This window comes from Elephas maximus, chromosome 19, assembly GCF_024166365.1.
Source record: "Elephas maximus indicus isolate mEleMax1 chromosome 19, mEleMax1 primary haplotype, whole genome shotgun sequence".
In the NCBI taxonomy this organism is placed as follows: domain Eukaryota; kingdom Metazoa; phylum Chordata; class Mammalia; order Proboscidea; family Elephantidae; genus Elephas; species Elephas maximus.
Genome location: NC_064837.1, coordinates 49,124,646 through 49,142,978, shown reverse-complemented (window position 1 = coordinate 49,142,978; position 18,333 = coordinate 49,124,646). Strand labels below are relative to the sequence as shown.

Below are 18,333 nucleotides of genomic sequence, written 5' to 3'. Positions count from 1 at the left end.
TCATCTGTATAATGCTGGCTGTTAATCCTGATGCCCAGTTCTTCTTCATATAGTCCAGCTCCTCGTATTATTTGTTCAGCATACAGATTAAATAGGTATAGTGGAAGGATACAACCCTGGCTCACACCTTTCCTGACTTTAAACCACACAGTATCTCGTTATTCCATCAGAACAACTGCCTCTTGATCTATGAACAGATTCCTCATGAGCACAATTAAGTGTTCTGGAATTCCATAATTTGTTATGATCCAAACAGTTGAATGCCTTTGCATAGTCAGTAAAACACAGGTAAACATCCTTCTGGTATTCTCTGCTTTCAGCCAGGATACATCTGAGATCAGCAATGATATCCCTCATTCCACGTCCTCTTCTGAATCTAGCCCGAATTTCTGGCAGTTCCCTGTTGATATACTGCTGCAGCTGCTTTTGAATGATCTTCAGCAAAATTTTACTTGCATATGATATTGTTCAATAATTTCCACATTCAGGTGAATCACCTTTCTTGGAAACAGGAGTAAATATGGATCTCTTCTAGTCAGTTGGCCAGGTAGCCGTCTTCCAAATTTCTTGGCATAGATGAGTGAGCACTTCCAGGTCTGCATCCATTTGCTGAAACATCTCAGTTGATATTCCATCAATTCCTGGGTCCTCTAGAATGGGTATAATAAAAAGTCAGAAAATAACAAGCATTGGTGATACTGTGAAGAAATTAGAAACCTCAAACATTGCTGGTGGGAATGCAAAATGGTGCAGACACTTTGGAAAACAGTTTGCCAGTTCCTCAGTTGGTTAACATAGAGTTCTATATGACCCAGCAATTCTACTCTTGGTATCTACCCAAAAGAAATGAAAACATATGTCCATAGAAAAACTTGTACACAATGTTTATAGCAGCATGATACCTAATAGCCAAAAAGTGGAAACAACCCAAATGCCCAAACTATTGATGAATGGATAAACAAAACATATTCATACAAAATATTACTTGGCAATGAAAAGGAATGAAGTACTGATACATGCCACAACATGGAGAACCTTGAAAGAAGCCATCCAAAAAGACCATATATGATATGATTCTATTTATATGAAATATTCAGAAGATCAATAGAGACAGAAAGTAGACTTGTGGCTGCTTAGGGCTGGGCAGATAGGGAGGTGTTAGTTAAAGTGTACCCTGTTTCTTTTTGAGTTGATGAAAAGTAAAATTGACTGTCCTGTTGGTTGCATGTATCTGTGAATATACTAAAAATAATTGAATTATATATTTTAAGTGGGTGAATTGTATGGTATATGAATACATCTCAATAAAGCTATTTTTTTAAGTAAATTAGCATAATTCTGGTTTTAAAGATTCTGTTTTACCTCCTAGTTTGACAAGTAGTGTCTGGGATTTAAAAGCTTGCAAGCAGCCATCTAGAATGCAACAACTGGTTTCTGTAAGCCTGGAGCAACAGAGGAAGAAGGAAACCCAAGAATCAGAGAAGCAACTGGACTATAGGACTAATAACTTCCATGAACCACTGCTTCCTTTAACATGAGACCAGAACTGAATGGTGTCCAGTTACCATTACCAAACGTTTCAACTGGAGACGCAACAGATAGATGGATCCTGATAAAAAGGCAAAAACGTGGAACAGAACTTCAAATTCTCAAAGAATCCAGACATAGTGGACCTGTCGAGGCTGAAGGAACCCCCAAGACTATTACCCTGGAATACTCTTCAAACCTTGAAACGAACTATCCTGAAGCCATCTTTAAACAAACAAACGAACAGTTTAATTCAAAAAGTAAAGAATATCATCCTTGAGTACTGTGCTTTAAAAAAAAGAAAATTATCTTTATGAGACCAAAGGGACAGCAGTAACTCTAAAGCATAGATGAAAAGTTTAGGGGGCAGTGAGTCTAAATTAACGGAGGTGAAACAACTAGAGCAGAAATAATGAGAATGTTGACACAACGTCAAGAATATAACCAATGTCACTGAACAATATGTGTAGACATTGTTCAATGGGAGCATGTTTTGATGTGTATATTTTCCTCCAAAATAAAATAAAATTAAAAAAATTTTAAAGCAAATGTAAGATCTCAGAAAGAAAAAAAAAAAAGAAAGTGCAAGTGAGGTGGGCAGCCAGATAGTAAGCTTCAACCATGTTCCAAGAGAGACATTGCAAGACCTAGAAGGGTAGGAGCCGTTGAAAGGAGGGGTTTTCATTTTTTTTGAGAGCCTGGGTCAAGAGCAAGGAGCCCTGGTGGCGCAGTGGTTAAGAGCTGGGCTGCTAATCAAAAGATCAGCAGCTCCAATGCGAGCTCCATAGGAGAAAGATATGGCAATCTGCTTCCTAAAGATTACAGCCTTGGAAACCCTATGGGACAGTTCTACTCTGTCCTGTAGGGTCACTATGAGTCTGAATCAACAGGTTTTGGTTTGAGTCAAGAACAAAGGTGGAGGGAGGGCCTAACCACAGACAGCAGGAGAACCTCATCCTAGAGCCGAGCTTCCCAAACTTGACTGTGTTTACCAATCGTGGGGCTCTTGTTGAAACATGGATTCTGATTCAGTAGGTCTGGGGTGGGGCCTGAGACTCTGCATTTCTAACAAGCTCCCAGCTAAAGCTGAGTGCTGGTCTCTGAACCACATTTGAGTAGGAAGTCCTATGAGACTTTATTTGGGGGCAGGGATGGGGCATGAGTGGAAGTTGAGGAATTTTTCATCTGGTGATTACTGTTTTCTCTGGGTGCTAAAAATTCTGGGACCAAGAGTGCCACAGAAAAGGGGGAAGACAGGTCTGGAGAAGGTTTGGATTAGCACCTGGGGGGAAATGAAAATGGAAGCTGAATGGGACACTCTCTTGGCGGATCTGCTCCTCCTCCCTTGTCCTCGCCCTTCCCCCCACCCCTCCCACCCCACCTGCACACCCTCTCAATTCCCTACTCAGTAGCTGCACCCCTGTCTCAGCCCTGGGCTCAGAGGCAATGACTGCATGGCATTCAAACATCTTCCTGCAGTCATCAAATTCCAGCTAGGTTCTGAAGCTTGAACCTGCTCTGGAGTAAGACGTGCCTTATTCCCAGCTAAAGCTGTTTAATGGAGCCTTTTACATACAGCACTTTCTGGTCCTTCACCTGCACCAGTTTGAAGACTAAGCTGCTCTGGCCCTAACTTCCCCCATCTGGCCCTAACTTCCCCCATCTGCCAGCCTGGGCCAGCACTTCCTCCCTTAGGCAGCCTGTCCCTTTAAGAGCTCCCCCAGCTCCTCCCTGCCAGAGCCGGATTTCCCTGTCGGGCCCAGCCCTTTAAAGCCAACGCTCCAGCTTTCTGGCCGGATGTGTCCTGAGACCTGAGAGGCAGAGGGGCCCTGGGTGCTGGGAGTTGGCAGAAATGGGCTGTGACAGGTGCATGCGGGCTCAGGAGGGACAGGCAGCTGGGACCGGGTGGATCCAGTGAGAAAGCAGAGCCACCTGGGTGTGGGCAAGAGATGTCATTTGTTGAGCAGTGGCTCTCTGCTAGGCTCTGTGCCAAGCCCCCTCTGTACACTATCTCACAACCTTCTGAGGGAGGTATGATTATGCCCATCTTACAGATAAAGAAATGGAGCCCCAGGCAGTTAGCTGAATTTCCCAAGGCCAAACTAACAAGGGGCAGAGCCAGGATCTGAACTCAGGTCAGTGTGATGTTCTCCAGAGCCTTGATGTTCTCTCCTCCACATCACCTGCTTGGCAGAGGTCTGGCTTCTTCCCAAGCTTCATCTGTCCTTGGTCTTCCTGGGTGTGCAAGTGTGGGTAGGAAATGGGCTACCCTCTCATCCCCCCAATACTAGTACTCGGGCCCCTTCCTTCTGCAGGAGCTGCTTGAAGATGCTGGTCCCCGTCTTGCTGCTGCTGCTGCTGCTCCTGCTACTGCCATTGGCCGTGCTCAGACAGCCATGGTCCCAGGATGCCAGGCTGTCCTGGCTTGCCAGCCTCCAGCACCGAGTGGCATGGGGGGCCCTGGGCTGGGCAGCCGCTTGGCAGCAGCAGAGACTGGAACAGAGAACACGACACATGGGCCAGAGCCAGCAGCAGGCTCTGAGGTGGTGCCTGCAGGGAGCCCAGCGCCCCCACTGCCCCCTCAGTGGGAGCACAGGTGTGTCTCCAGGATCTGGGGAGGAGGCCCAGAGAGATTCAACCCCCCAGACCAGCCAGATTCAGAACACGAGGAACCCGAACCCGCACGCACACACGCACATGCAGAGGGGACTGATCCAGAGCCGATACCCAGGCCCAGGACTAACTCTTTTGTTCAAAATGAATTTTCCCATCCTGGTCCCTTATGGCCCCCCATCCCCAGGGCTATCCTGGGTCTCTTCCCCAAGGGTCTCATCAGTCTTACCTGACTCTCTTGGGGAATTCTGTGGCTTCATGAGGAGTTTCTGGTGTCTTCGGTGCTATAGATACGAACACCTTCCGGAATCATCTCCCACTGACCAAGATCAGCCAGGCCCAGGAGGAAGGGAGTCAGGAGCAGCTTCTGCCCCCTACCTCAAACCAGTACCATGGGGACGCCTTTCTGCAGGTAAACTGGGAAGGCTGGAGCACAGTCCCACCAGAGACCCCTACCTGAGGCCAAACCTTCCCCTCAGGGTGGGCAAAGAACCCCCAAACTGGGGGGCCAGGGTCTGGCCCAGGGCCAATATTCTCTTTTTGTCTTCCTCCAGGCTACCTTGCTGGGTCTGGCAGCCCTCAAAAAGGCCCACCCAGAGGTGGTGGCTCCAGGAAGCACTGCCTGTGTGACCCCTACATCCCCGTGGCCCAGGCCCCTCCCCTGGCTTGGGCATGCCCTGGGCCAGGCTAGTTCCCCTGGGGCCAGGGACCCTGGGGCCCTGCTGCTGGAGGCACTGAGGTGCCCTGGGCTGAGGGCACTGGAGGCCGGGACCGCAACTGAACTGCTAGACGTCTTCTTGGGCCTGGAGGCCGATGGTGAAGAGCTGGCTGAGGCAGTAGCTACAGGGAACCCAGGACCACCTCTCCCCAGACGGGCAGCTGAGCTGCGGGAGGCCCTGGAGCAGGGACCCCGAGGACTGGCCCTTCGGCTCTGGCCAAAGCTGCAGGTGGTGGTGACTCTGGATTCAGGAGGCCAGACCGAGGCTGTGGCTGCCCTGGGGGCCTTATGGTGCCAAGGGCTAGCCTTCTTCTCACCTGCTTATACTGCCTCTGGAGGTCAGCAGGGCTCAAGGGAAGTGAGCTGGGGACGGGCAAAAGGTCACATAGCTACAGCTAGCTCCATGTAGGGAACCCTACATAAATGTCTCATTTAATCCTTCCCAAGACCCTGTGTGGAAACCCTGGTGGCATAGTGGTTAAGTGCTATGGCTGCTAAACCAAAGGGTCGGCAGTTCAAATCCGCAAGGCGCTCCTTGGAAACTCTACGGCGCAGCTCTACTCTGTCCTGCAGGGTTGCTATGAGTCAGAATCGACTTGACGGCACTGGGTTTGGTTTTGGGTTTGGAAGACCCTGTGTGGTGGAAATCATCAGCTCCATTTTAACAGATGGAGAAACAGGCTCAGAGAGGTTAAAAGACTTACACAAACTCACACAGCACCAGGATTAACCCCAGGTCTGCTACCCTGCCACTTGCCATCTAGGGCCTTAGAGCCTGGGGAAGCCAGGAAGGATAGGGTGGAAGGGCAGCAGTGGGATCAGATGCTCAGAGGATTGGGGCCTGGGGTCCATGGTGAGGGGGGTGATTGCCTTGCAGGAAGCAATAGCCCCAGCAGATGATGAGGGGGCTGCTTGCATCCCCCAGGGGTGGTGGGCCTAAACCTGTGGCCAGAGCAGCCCCGTGGACTCTACCTTCTTCCCCCTGGGGCTCCCTTCATTGAGCTGCTCCCAGTCAAGAAGGGGGCCCAGGAAGAAACTACTTCCACCGTCCTCTTGGCCGAGGCCCAGAAGGGCATGGAGTACGAGCTGGTGCTGACTGACCACACCAGCCTTACCAGGTGATTGCCTGCCCACCTCAGGGCCTCAAGGACCCTGTGGGGGATCTGGGGCATGAGCTAATGGGCCCTTGGGCCTGACCTCACCCCCATTGCCATCCCATCAGGTGCCGGCTGGGTGATGTGGTCCAGGTCGTTGGTGCCTACAACCAGTGTCCAATTGTCAGGTTTGTCTGCAGGTAGGTAACTCCCCAGGGGCTGAGGGGCCATCCTTATGCCCTGAGCTCCACTGTCTCCCCTTCCTCCTCCCCAGACTGGGCCAGGCCCTGAGTGTGCGCGGGGAAGATATTGGTGAGGACGTGTTCTCTGAGGCCCTGGGCCAAGCAGTGAGGCAATGGCCAGGGGCCAAGCTGCTGGACCATGTCTGTGTGGAGAGCAGCATTCTGGGTAAGGTTCTCCACTGGGCTCCTGCCTCCCATTCTTGTGTTAGCTGTCCCCCAACAGATGCCCATCCTGCTGAAAGATCTCTAGGAAGGAGATAAGACTCAGCCTCTCTTGCTGTTCCTAACAAAAGTCCTCCCTCATGTCTAACTCTCATCCCTCCTGCTGCAATTTCTACATATTTTCTTTCCTGACCTGATTCGTATCCATTTTGCCCTACTCCCCTCCAAGAAACTCCCTTTTTTCCCATGAGCATCAGAGTAGGGAAGAATAGACAGGGATAGAGAGCATGGGCCTTGAAAGCAGCCGTGTTCACAAGAAGTGTGTGTACATATGGGGTCTGTCCACAGATTCTTCCGAGGGCTCTGCACCCCACTATGAGGTGTTTGTGGAGCTGAGGGGGCTGAGGAACCTGTCAGAGGAAAATCGAGACAAGGTAAATGAGACAGGAGAGGGGGTCTGACTGCATGTCCCCTTCACTCTGTATATCCCCAGGGTGCTGTGGGACCAGGGGGGCGATGGGGAAGAGAGGGGCAGGGGGGAAGACCCTCCCTGGGGCTCTGGGAAGAGAAGGATGGGTCCCTCATACACACATACACACACTCACACAGAGCCTCACTCCGGCCCTTCTGCTTCCAGCTCGACCACTGCCTTCAGGAAGCCTCTCCTCGCTACAAGTCTCTGCGGTTCTGGGGCAGCGTGGGCCCTGCCAGAGTCTACCTGGTGGGACAGGGGGCCTTCAGATCACTCCGGGTAGCCCTCGCTGCCTCCCCCTCTTCCCCCTTCCCTCCTGAGATGCCCCGGGTCCTTAGACACAGGCATCTGGCCCAGCTCCTGCAGAGGAGGGTGGTGTCCTGAGTCAGGCCTCCCCACTGCCCATCTCCCCTCAGATGCCACCTTGCTGTTTCCTCTGGAGCCAGTGGAAGGAGCTCTTGGCTGGGGTCTCTGACTCTGAGTCACCTGACAGTTGTCCATCAGAGCAGCTGGGCCTGAGGGAGACCTAACCAGTTGTCCAGTTCTGAGGTATAGGCTTCAGGGGTGGAGCAGATGCCAGTAGTACTCTGCTCATATCCCCCTCAGCCCACCTAGGAAGACACTACTAGGGAGTTCCCACGCACGCTGTGGCTTCCTGTGTCTCTCAGCCTGAGGGTGTTCTCTGGCCACAGCTTGGCCAGTGGACTGGGCAGACTGGAAGTGTTGGGGAGTTGATGCCCCCAGAAGCAGCCCTCAGTCAGTAAGGAACAGGAGCTGGTGAATACAGACCCTCAGTGGGACAATTCTGAAGGATATTGTACATGGTCTCTCAGAGGGTCCCTAGCAGATGCAAGCCCCAGTTGCCCATAACAGTAACCCACTTATTAGCACACTCTTCTCTGGTTTTCCTCCCTTCCCTGTCTCACTTGCCCACTGTCTTACTGTGTTTCCTGGGATTACCTCCCAAATAAACCTCTTGCACCCAGATTCATGACTCAGGGTCTACTTTGTGGGAAACTGTGTAGTGGTCCCATTTGCTCCGCTCCTGCCCCAGCCTGGGCTCTCCCTGCCCTGGCCCAGCCATTCCCCTTTCACCCTTGCAGTTCCACCTCTGAATTGCTCCTACATCCAGGCCCTTGCTTCTACCCACCCAGCCCATGGCCTCTTCCTGTTAAAACCCTCCCACGGCTCCCCATCACCTGCAGGGTCAAGAGTGAATCAGCTGGGCCTATGGGACCCTGTGACTCCGGCCTTCACATACCTCTCCAGTCATTTCTCTCCCCTTTCCTTCAGAGGAACCCTTGACTATGAGGACCACACACCCCCTACATGAGCTGAGCACTGTCATGCCTCCCTGCCTTTGCTCAAGTTGTCCCTTTTGTGGAATGCCTTCTCCCCCACCTCTGTTGTTAGCTGCCATTGGGTCAGCCCCCGGCTCATGACAATCCCGTACACAACAAAATGAAATGCTGTCTGATCCTGCGCCATCCCGGCGATTGAGTGTGGACTGGAATATGGTGGTCCACAGTTTTCACTGGCTGTTTTTGGAAGCAGATGGGCAGGTTTCTCCCTACTCTGTCTTAGTTTGGAAGCTCCGGTGAAACCTGTTCAGCATCACAGCAGCACATAAGCGTCCACTGACGCACAAGTAGTGGCTGTGCATGAGGTGCCTTGGCTGGGAATCGAACCCAGGTCTCCTGCACAGAGGGTGAGAATTCTACCATTGAATCACCACTGCTCCCATCCTCCCCTCCTTATCTGATGGGATAAGTGATGGAAATCCACTTTTCATGCAAGGCCTTTGAGGGCTTGCCCACCTAAGGCATAAGTGATTGGCCCAACTTTGCCGTACATGTCTGTGTACGTCAGTCCTTTCCCCCACTGAACTGTCATTATGCCCAGGTCGCCTCTCCACCAGGACTTGTGAAGTCCTTGAAAGCTGGGGCCATGTCTTCTTCATCACTGTCACTTCAATGCCCATTGCAGGGCCTGGTCCAGACCAGGTGCTCCACAAGCAGCGCCCTGAGTAAGAGAAACTGGGGCCCCTGGATGGCTCACTCCCTCCTGACGGTGGGGTGGGACTCCATCTCTCCCTCCCAGGCAGTCTGGCCCAGGGAGAAATCCTGGAGGTGGACAGATAACACCAGGTTTGCCTTCCTCTCCTCCCACTGCCCAGGCTGGGATTTCAAGGTTTTCCATTTTGAAAGTTGGCAAAAGGGCTAGAAGGGAAGAGAACTGGGGGCGGGGGGCAGCTGAGGAGCCTTTTCCATGGAAGAAGAAGGCCCTGGGGCAGACCCCAAGGGCAGCAACAAGGAGCAGTGAGGGAGCCTGCTGCCTGTCCACCCTCCTCCCTCCCTGCCCTCCCACGTGTGGACCTTGGTCTTACGACTGCCTCGCCTTCTGCCCCTAATTAGCGGCTGCCCCCACCACCACATTGTCCCAGGCCAGCGCCCCAGCCAAGGCCGCTTTTGTGCTCCCAGATTCCTGGGTGCAAGGTGGCCTCGTTAGTGCCCGGAGACCGCCCCATCTCCAGGGAGCAAGCAGACAGATGAGGGGGGCATCAGGAGGATCAGTGATCCCACTCCCGATTGCGAATGCCTCTGTGGCCATTCTTTGGGCCCAGCCTGGAGACGGCCCCCCTGCGGGAGGCTAATCTTAGCCTTGCCTTTGTCTGCCCCCAGAGTGGACGCAAGTGCCCACCTCTCCCCCACCATCTCAGAGCACTATAAACCCCAGGCCACTGGTAGCAGGTCACAGTCGACGGCTTCAAGGTTCCTGGCTGTTTGAACCACCGCAGACACCACCTTCCCCGGCTACTCCACCCTGAGCTCCAGACACCATGAGCCCTCCCTCCACAAAGGTAAAGACCCAGGGACCCAGGGGTGACTCATCATTTCAGGGAGGCAATGAGGGGATTGCTTGGGAGCTGGGAATAAGACCAGAGGTGGCTCTGCTCCAGGCCTTTTCCCCTCTGGGCTCTGAGGCAGGGCATTGGGTGGCCTTGGCCGTGAATCTGCCTTGACTAACATTGGGCCCCACCCTGTTCTCCTAAGAGCTCGTGTTTATTGAACACTTACCATGTGTCAGGTGCTGTGTTTGCACATGGCATCTCATTCATCCCCCCAACAGCTCTGGGTAATAGGAATTCTTTAATACCCAGGTTAAAGGAGAGGAATGTGCTCTCTGAGAGGGTAGGAGACTATTCCAAGGGCACTGAGTTCAGCTTCCACTGCAAGGGAGCAAGTGACAAGACAACAGCTTGGAGTCCTGCCTGTCCCTGATTTCCACGTGTTTGCCTGGTGTGGGAAGCAGGCGGCTCTGTACTTCTAAGCCATGATGGGGGGAGCTAAATAGGCCTCTGTTTTCCCTGAGCTTACAAACTTCTGGTGCAGACAGTCTCACCCAAGCTTGTTCCGAGGTGGAGTATACAGGGCTCTAATGGGGGTCCAATAGACTGAAGGTACCCAGAGGAGGGAGAGATTCACTCCGCCCAGGGGGTCTCAAAGGGCTTCCTGGAGGAGATACGGTGCTAAGCCTGGAAGGATGAGCAGGTAAAGGAGCCAGGTATGAGCCCTTTTCCAACAGATCCTTTAGACAAAAAGACGAGCGTGAGCAAGGGCGCAGAGGCTGGAAGGCGGCCGGGCCAGGAGGTGGCGCTGAGCTGGCAGGGCAGGGTGTGGGCGGGGGGCTGGAGGCCGGCGCTGCGGGAAGGCCCCCAGCGTCCTGTCTCCCGGCTTCCTAGGTCCCCTGGGCCGCCGTGACGCTGCTGCTGCTGCTGCTATTGCTGCCGCCTGCGCTGCTCTCGCCCGGGGCGGCCGCGCAGCCCCTTCCTGACTGCTGCCGCCAGAAGACGTGCTCCTGCCGTCTCTACGAGCTGCTGCATGGCGCAGGCAATCACGCTGCTGGCATCCTGACGCTGGGGAAGCGGCGGCCCGGACCCCCAGGCCTCCAGGGCCGACTGCAGCGCCTCCTGCAGGCCAGCGGCAACCACGCGGCCGGCATACTGACCATGGGCCGCCGCGCAGGCGCAGAGCCCGTGCCGCGTCCCTGCCCCGGGAACGGTTGTCCTAGCGCCGCCGTCACCGCCACCGTGCCGGGAGGACAGTCCCAGCTGTGAGCTCTCGCTCCGGCCCTGTCCTGGCCCTGCCCTCGCCCTCCGCCTGCCAAGGTGTCAGCCCCCAGAAAAAGGCAATAAAGATGAGTCTCGTTTAATGTGGCTGGTCTCTGTTCTTGTGTGGTCGCGCCCCGCCCCGCCCTCCAGGGGGCGTGAGAGCGCCTTGAGAACTGTAAAGAGCGCGAGAGCCAGGTAGGCCGGTTCTGGGGCACTGGCCTCAGCTCGTGGTGGAATCCGAAACACGCTTAGATGGGAAGCTCCCAGTGCAAGGAGCCGCTCAGAGGCCTGGGATATGAGCGCGCTTGGAGTGCAGAATGCGGAACAGACATGTCCCTCAGTGCTCTACTAGTCTATCTGTGCCGAGCCCTTCACCAAGAGACGCACCAGAGGGGAGGGAGAGCAAGGACGGCTGCACTGAGAAACAGAATCGGGCTGGGAAGGGGTGGGAGTCGAGCCTGCAGAGAATATGGTGTTGAACAATGAATCATACAGAGTGGCCGCGGTGTGGGGTGTGGGGTGTGGGGAGCAGTGAGACGTGCAGCCTGGATTGTGAAGGGCCTCACAGATCACCAGGTTTTTCACTTTATTCCATAGGTAACTGAAAGCCATGGAAGGTCATATGCAGAGGTCGGGAGGGCCCCATTTTTCTGAAACTCTAGCCTAAGACATCTAAAAGTAGTCACAGAAAGAAGTGGCACTTGTCAGCAAACTAATGTCCCAGATGAGGCCCAGAACAGAACCTTGGGGTGAGGTGGGGAGCATTGGTTGACACTCTCTGGGCCCATCTTCTCACTTTTGTTGGCTTTAGCTGTTTTGTCCTGGGAGGCACCCACCCTATGCCACCTCAGCCATCCTAGTAACTTTCTGCTCACAGTGAGAAAGTTCTGTGTCTGGTCTCACCTAGGTCCTTCTTGCTGCTGCACTGGTTCCCTCCTGGAGAAAACTGATATTAAAGTCCATCTGCGCACGCTTGGAGATTTGCAAACAGCGACTCTGCCCACCTCAAAGCTATCTTTCTCAGCCTCAGGCTCTTCCACTTGAAGGACAGAAGATGGAAGGAGGATTAAATCAAGACTGCAGGAAGAGGGAGAGAAGAGAAGCACTTACTCTTCAAGACACTTATTTTGTACCAAAGACATGCATTATGCTATCAAATTCTCACAATAACTGCATGAATTAGGAATTACTAGCTGCATTTTTGCTACAGTATGGATGGAACTTGAAGACATTATGCTGAGTGAAATAAGCCAATTAGAAAAGGATACTTATAAAAAGAAAATGCAAATCTATAGAGACCAAAGTTTATTAGTGGTTACTGGGGTGGGAGAGAGGCGGAAAAGGAAGGTTAATGGTGATGGAAAAATGGCACACATTATGCGTTGGATTGCACAGCCAATTATTGTAATCGTCGTCAATATGTTGTACACCTGTAAAAAGTTGAATTGGCAAAAGCTGTGTGATAGATACGTTTACAACAATGACAAAAAAAAGAGTAGCTATTTTTTTACTGAGGCTGCTTATATACAACCAAACACCTCATGGGATTTGGTTCCTTGGTTTGGAGGTAGACAGTCATGGTTTCATGGGGCAACCCAGTTAATTGGCCTAATAATATGTTTTGTGCTTCTGGTCTACCTCCTAGTTCAGAGACAATTGGTCTGTATTCACCTGGAGCAACAGAGGAAGAAGGAGAATCAGGAACAGGAGGAGGACATGCAATGTGTGGCTAATTGCCTCCATGAACAATTGCCTCCTTCTTCCATGAGATCAGAAGAACTGGGTGGTACCAGGCTTCCATTACTAACATTTTAATCAAAGATTCCATAGAAGAATCCTGATCAATCCCTGAGACTGGGGCCTAGGGACCATAGTCTCGGGGAACATCTAGCTCAATTGGCATAGCATAGTTTATAAAGAAAATGTTCTACATTCTACTTTGGTGAGTAGTGTCTGGGGTCTTAAAATCTTGGGAGTGTCCATCTAAGATACTCCACTGGTCCCACACTGTCTGGAGCAAGGGAAAATGAAGAAAACCAAAGACACAAGGGAAAGATTAGTCCAAAGGATTAATGGACCACAACTACCACAGCCTCCACCAGACTGAGTCCAGCACAACTGGATGGTGCCTGGCTACCACTGTCAACTGCTCTGACAGGGATCACAATACAGGGTCCCAGAAAGAGCTGGAGAAAAATGTAGAACAAAATTCTAACTCACAAAAAAAGAGCAGACTTACTGGTCTGACAGAGACTGGAGAAACCCTGAGAGTATGGCCCCCGAACACCCTTTTAACTGAGTACAGAAATCACTCCTGAGCTTCACCCTTCAATCAAAGATTAGACAGGCCCATGAAGCAAAATGAGATTAAATGGGCACACCAGCCCAGAAGCAAGGAAGAGAAGGCAGGAGGGGATAGAAAAGCTGGATGAATGGAAATGGGGAACCCCAGGTCAAGAGGGGAGAGTGTTGACATGTTGTGGGGTTGGCAACCAATGTCACAAAACAATATATTATTAAGCATTTAATGAGAAATTAACTTGCCCTGTAAACCTTCATCTGAAGTACAATTTAAAAAAAATCGTGATCAAAAGGGGAGAAATGCAGAACAGAATTTGAAATTCCCAGGTACTCTAGACTTTCTGGAGCCATGGAGGGTGGATGAATCCCTGAAACTACTGCCCTGAGATAATCTTTAAACCTTAAATCAAAAATATCCCCAGAAGTCATCTTAAAACTGAACAATAGTTCGGCTTAACTAGTAAAAAAAAAAAGGTCTGCCTTGAGCATTATGCTCTTTTAAGAACTAGCTATAGACTTCTGGCCAACATGGTGCCATAGACAGAAGCACCACGCTGTCCCTTCAGAGCAAAGACCCAAAAAACTAAATAAAACATAGACAAACATCATTACCGGAACCTGAAGTGCCAAATGAAGAGATAGAGAACTCAACCAAGCACTGAATGGAATAAGAAACTGACAGAGGACAGAGAGCAAGAAGAGGTATGTGCCGAGGGCCCCATCAGCTAACACAGCATGGATCCGCCATATTGGACTCCACTTGGGGATCAGCAGACAGGGAGCACAAGAAAGCAGCTTCTGGGAACTCCCAGCAGGAGACAGAGCACCAGGTAACCAGGGATACATGATTTCCCAGCCCCAGTTTTCTCCCCACTGCTCTACCTCCGAGCTTCCTGGCTGGCTGTGAAGTTTCCAGCAGGAGACAGACCACCCTGTAAGGAGTGATATATGTTTTCCTAGCCCTCCCCCTTCTTCACCCTCCCCGCCACCTTCGGCCTCCTCTACTTCCTGCCAGCCACAGTCTCTCGGCCTGGAAGCAACTGCTTTGGCCTCAGGCTGCTTGGATTCGCCCTGCCCACACTGGCTGGGCCCCTGAGCTGGCATTGCTTCTTTCTGTCTCTTTTGGTTTCTTCGGTGCCTCCTACCACCTCCCCCTCCTTTTTCTGGAACACCTGGCTCTGTGTGCCATCTTTGCTGCTTCTTGAAAGGCTGTGAAGCCACACTGGCCTGGGGAATCACCCCCCTGGCCGCCCATGACTCCACGCTGGTGTGATCCCTGGGGCTTTCTTTTTTTTCCCTTATTTTGCTTTCTTCTGTTTTGTTTGTTTTCTTCTTCTCTTTGCAGCTTGGGAGCCCCTTGTAGCCAGGCTGCACTGCGGCTTAGGAGCCACTCCCCCAATCTGCGCAGCCATGTAGGTGGGATCCCTGGGGGCATTTCTTTTTTTCTTCTGTCTTTCTTTTTATTTTCTCTCTCTTTTTCCCTTTCTGTCTGTCTTCATTTCTCAGTTCTTGTCTCTCTACACTTATTTTTCTTTTCCTGTCTCCTGAATACTTGGTACTGGGTGACATCTATACCCCCTCTAGCCAGGCTATACTGAGCAGCCTGGGAGTCACCTCCCCAGTCTTAGCAGCCCCACCAGTGGAACTCCGGGACTCCTGGGAGCTTTTCTTTTCTTTTCCAAATTTTTATCTGGTTATTTTTTTTCTTTCTTTTTCCCTTTTTCTTTTCTCCATTTCTCAGTTTCTCATCTCTCCACTCCAATGGCAAGCTCCCTTAGCACTCTTTTTTTCCCCCCTTTCTTTTTTTGCTTGTTTGTTTTTGGCTCCTGTTTTTCTCTCCTCTCTCTCCTCTTTCCCATACCCCTGTTAGTTCCACACATTACAACCTCCCCCCTCTTTCCTGCCTACCTGCACCTTACACTGAACATAGCATCTCCAAGCAGCACAGGCATGGCCTACTGAAACCTGCCCAGCACTGATGCCTGGCCCACCCTGTCAGCTCTAGAAAGTGTCACAAACAACCCATACCAGCCCTCGCCCTTCAGCTGGACCTGCCCTGCTGAACCATAGCTGAATGACTGGCCCTGCCCATTGGACAAGGAGGTGAAAGTATTGTGACTACAGATGAGCAAACAACAAAGAATGCACAGCCCGCCTGCTCAGACATAACCAAATAAAACAAAAAAGCAGGACAAAACAAACAAATCTACAATCAAGAAACAAAGAAAATAACTAATGAATGTCCTGAAGACAGCAGACAATATCAAAACGTATAAAAATTCAGGACAGGAGGGGTCCAGTAGGTGTCCAAAATAAAACACCAGATGACTTTCCAGTAGAAGAAAAGGCACTAGAACTACCCGACAGGGAATTCAAATCTCTAATATTTGGAGCAATCCAAGAGTTGATGCAAAAAGCAGACAAAAATGAGGAAAAAATAGATAAATTTTTGGAAAAGGCTGACAAATTCATGGAAAATACTGACAAAAAAATGGAACAATTCAGGAAAGTAATACCGGAACAAAATGCCAAAATAAATTCACAACTAGAAATCATACAAAAACAACAAATCCAAAAGATAAACAACAAGATTTTCAGAAAAGGACGGTGTCATAGAAGGGGAGACAAAATCAGCGAAATTGAAGACAAACACTCGGATACAACTCTGAGGAAAAATCAGAAAAAAGAACGAAGAAAAATGAAGAAACCCTGAGGATTATGTGGGGTACAATCAAAAGCAAAAATTTGCGGGTGATTGGAGTTCCAGAACAGGGAGAGAAAATGGGAGACACAGAGATGATCATTGAAGAATTGCTGACAGAAACTTCCCTATTATCATGAATGATGAAAAGCTGACCATCCAAGAAGCTCAACAAACTCCATATAGGATAGACCCCAAAAGAGAAACGCCAAGGCATATCATAACCACACTCACTAAAACCAAAAACAAAGACAAAATCCTGCAAGCAGCTCGAGAAAAACAAAAAGTCACATACAGAGGAGAAACAATAAGACTAAACTCTGATTATTCAGCAGAAACCATGCAGGCAAGAAGGCAATGGGACGACATATATAAATCCTTGAAAGGAAAAAAATTGCCAACCAAGAATAATATATCCTGCAAAACTTTTGTTCAGATATGATGGTGAAATTAGGACATTTCCAGATTAACAGAAATTAAGGGGATATGTAAAAAACAAAGCAAATTTACAATAATTATTAAAGGGAATTCTTCAGTCTGAGAACAAACAACATCAGACTACAGCCTGAATCTAGGACATGAGATTGTACCAGCCAGATACCAACCCAGGAAATAAACTCTCAAGGACTATCCAAAACCAAAACAATTGCAACAGGGAACCAGAGAGTTAATCTGTAAACGATATCAACATCAGAACAATAAAAGAGGGAATAGACAGTGTAGGTATAGAACTTTCTAATGGAGAGGAAGGCAAGGTGATACCAAGTAATAATAGGCTGGTTCAAACCTAGGAAGATAAGGGTAAATTTCAAGGTAAGCACAAAGAAAGTTAACAAACTTACTCATCAAAATAAAGATGAAAAACATAAAGTCTCAGTAAAAACAAAATCTACAAAAACAAAAGAAATCCACAAAAAAAAAAAAAAAAAGGAACTCAGCACTGGAGAGTGAGAGGAACAAAGAAAACATTAGCACTACAAAAAAATGCAGTAGAAAATGACAGCAAGAAACTCAAGAATAAAGAACAACAATGGATCTGTGAAGCATCTCATAACTTGGATGTATCTGGAGGACATGCTGAGTGAAATAGGTCAATCACAAAAGAACAAATATTACATGAGACTACTACTGTAAAAACTCTTGAAAATGTTTACATACAAAAAGAAACAATATTTAGTGGTTACAAGGGAGGGGAGGGGCAGGGATGGAAAAACACAATAGACAAAAGATAAGCAGTAACTTTGGTGAAGGGTAAGACAGTACACAATACTTGGGATGCCTGCACAACCTGTATGAGGCAAGGCCACGGTAGCTCCATAGACTCATCCAAACTCCCTGAGGGACCGCATTGCTGGGCTGAGGGCTGTGGGGACCATGGTCTCAGGGAACATCTAGGTTAATTGGCATAATGGAATTTATAAAGAAAACATTCCACTTTGGTGAGTAGCATCTGGGGTCTTAAAAGCCTGTGAGCACCCATCTACAATACTCCACTGCTCTCACCCCTTTGGGAACAAGGAAAAATGAAGAAAACTAAAGACACAAGGGAAAGATCAGTCCAAAGGACTAATTAATGGACCACATCTACCACAGCCTCCACCAGGCTGAGTCCAGTACAACTAGATGGTGCCCAGCTACCACCACTGAGTGCTCTGACAGGGATCACAGTAGAAGATCCTGGACAGAGCTGGAGAAAAATGTAGAACAAAATTCTAGCTTAAAAAGAAAGACCAGACTTGCTGGCCTGTCAGAGACTGGAGGAACCCTAAGAATATGGCCCCCAGATACCCTTTCAGCTCAGTAATGAGGCCACTCCTGAGGTTCACCCTTCAGCCAAAGATTGAACAGGCCCATGGAACAAAACAAGACTAAAGGGGCACACCAGCCCTGGGGCAGGGACTGGAAGGCAGGAGGGAACAGGAAAGCTGGTGCAGGGAACCTAGCGTTGAAAAGGGAGAGTGCTGACATGTCATGGGATTATTAATCAATGTCATACAACAATGTGTGTACTGTTTGATGAGAAACTAGTTTGTTCTGTAAACCTTCATTTAAAGTTCAATAAAATAAATAACAACTGAGAACAAGGCAAAAAAAAAAAAAAACAAAAAAACTACCTATAGGTGGAAGCCCTGGTGGAGTAGCGGTTAAGAGCTACAGGCTGCTAACCAAAAGGTTGGCCGTTTGAATCCACTAGGTGCTCCTTGGAAACTCTATGTGGCAGGTCTACTCCGTCCTCTAGGATCACTATGAGTCAAAATCAACTCTATGTAGCAGGTTTTTTTTTTTTTTTTGTGGTAATAGAGGATGAAATTGACAACAGATTAGATAGGAGCCTAGAGGGCAGTGAGTTTATACCAGTGAGGGAGGAATAACTCAGAAAAGGAGGGTGAGA

The 18,333-nt window shown here is 49.8% G+C and overlaps 2 protein-coding genes across 3 annotated transcripts; both read left to right on the top strand.

Moving 5' to 3' along the window:
* The first annotated feature begins 3,291 nt into the window (after positions 1-3,291).
* On the top strand, positions 3,292-7,809 carry GHDC (GH3 domain containing). 2 transcript variants are annotated; one of them, XM_049861148.1, is made up of 10 exons: positions 3,292-3,393; positions 3,582-3,662; positions 3,843-4,123; positions 4,431-4,552; positions 4,695-5,196; positions 5,784-5,976; positions 6,081-6,152; positions 6,227-6,360; positions 6,705-6,790; positions 6,994-7,809. In XM_049861148.1, the coding sequence occupies exons 3-10, from the start codon at positions 3,856-3,858 to the stop codon at positions 7,210-7,212; spliced, it is 1,596 nt and encodes a 531-aa protein (XP_049717105.1). In that variant the 5' UTR covers positions 3,292-3,393; positions 3,582-3,662; positions 3,843-3,855; the 3' UTR covers positions 7,213-7,809. The 2 variants fall into 2 exon arrangements, with proteins under 2 accessions (XP_049717105.1, XP_049717104.1); XM_049861147.1 differs by having other exon boundaries at positions 3,292-3,662.
* A 1,858-nt stretch (positions 7,810-9,667) lies between these two features.
* HCRT (hypocretin neuropeptide precursor) lies at positions 9,668-11,024 on the top strand. The gene is made up of 2 exons (XM_049860796.1): positions 9,668-9,688; positions 10,571-11,024. Exons 1-2 carry the CDS (start codon positions 9,668-9,670, stop codon positions 10,943-10,945), a joined length of 396 nt encoding a protein of 131 aa, XP_049716753.1. The 3' UTR covers positions 10,946-11,024.
* The last annotated feature ends 7,309 nt before the right edge of the window (positions 11,025-18,333 follow it).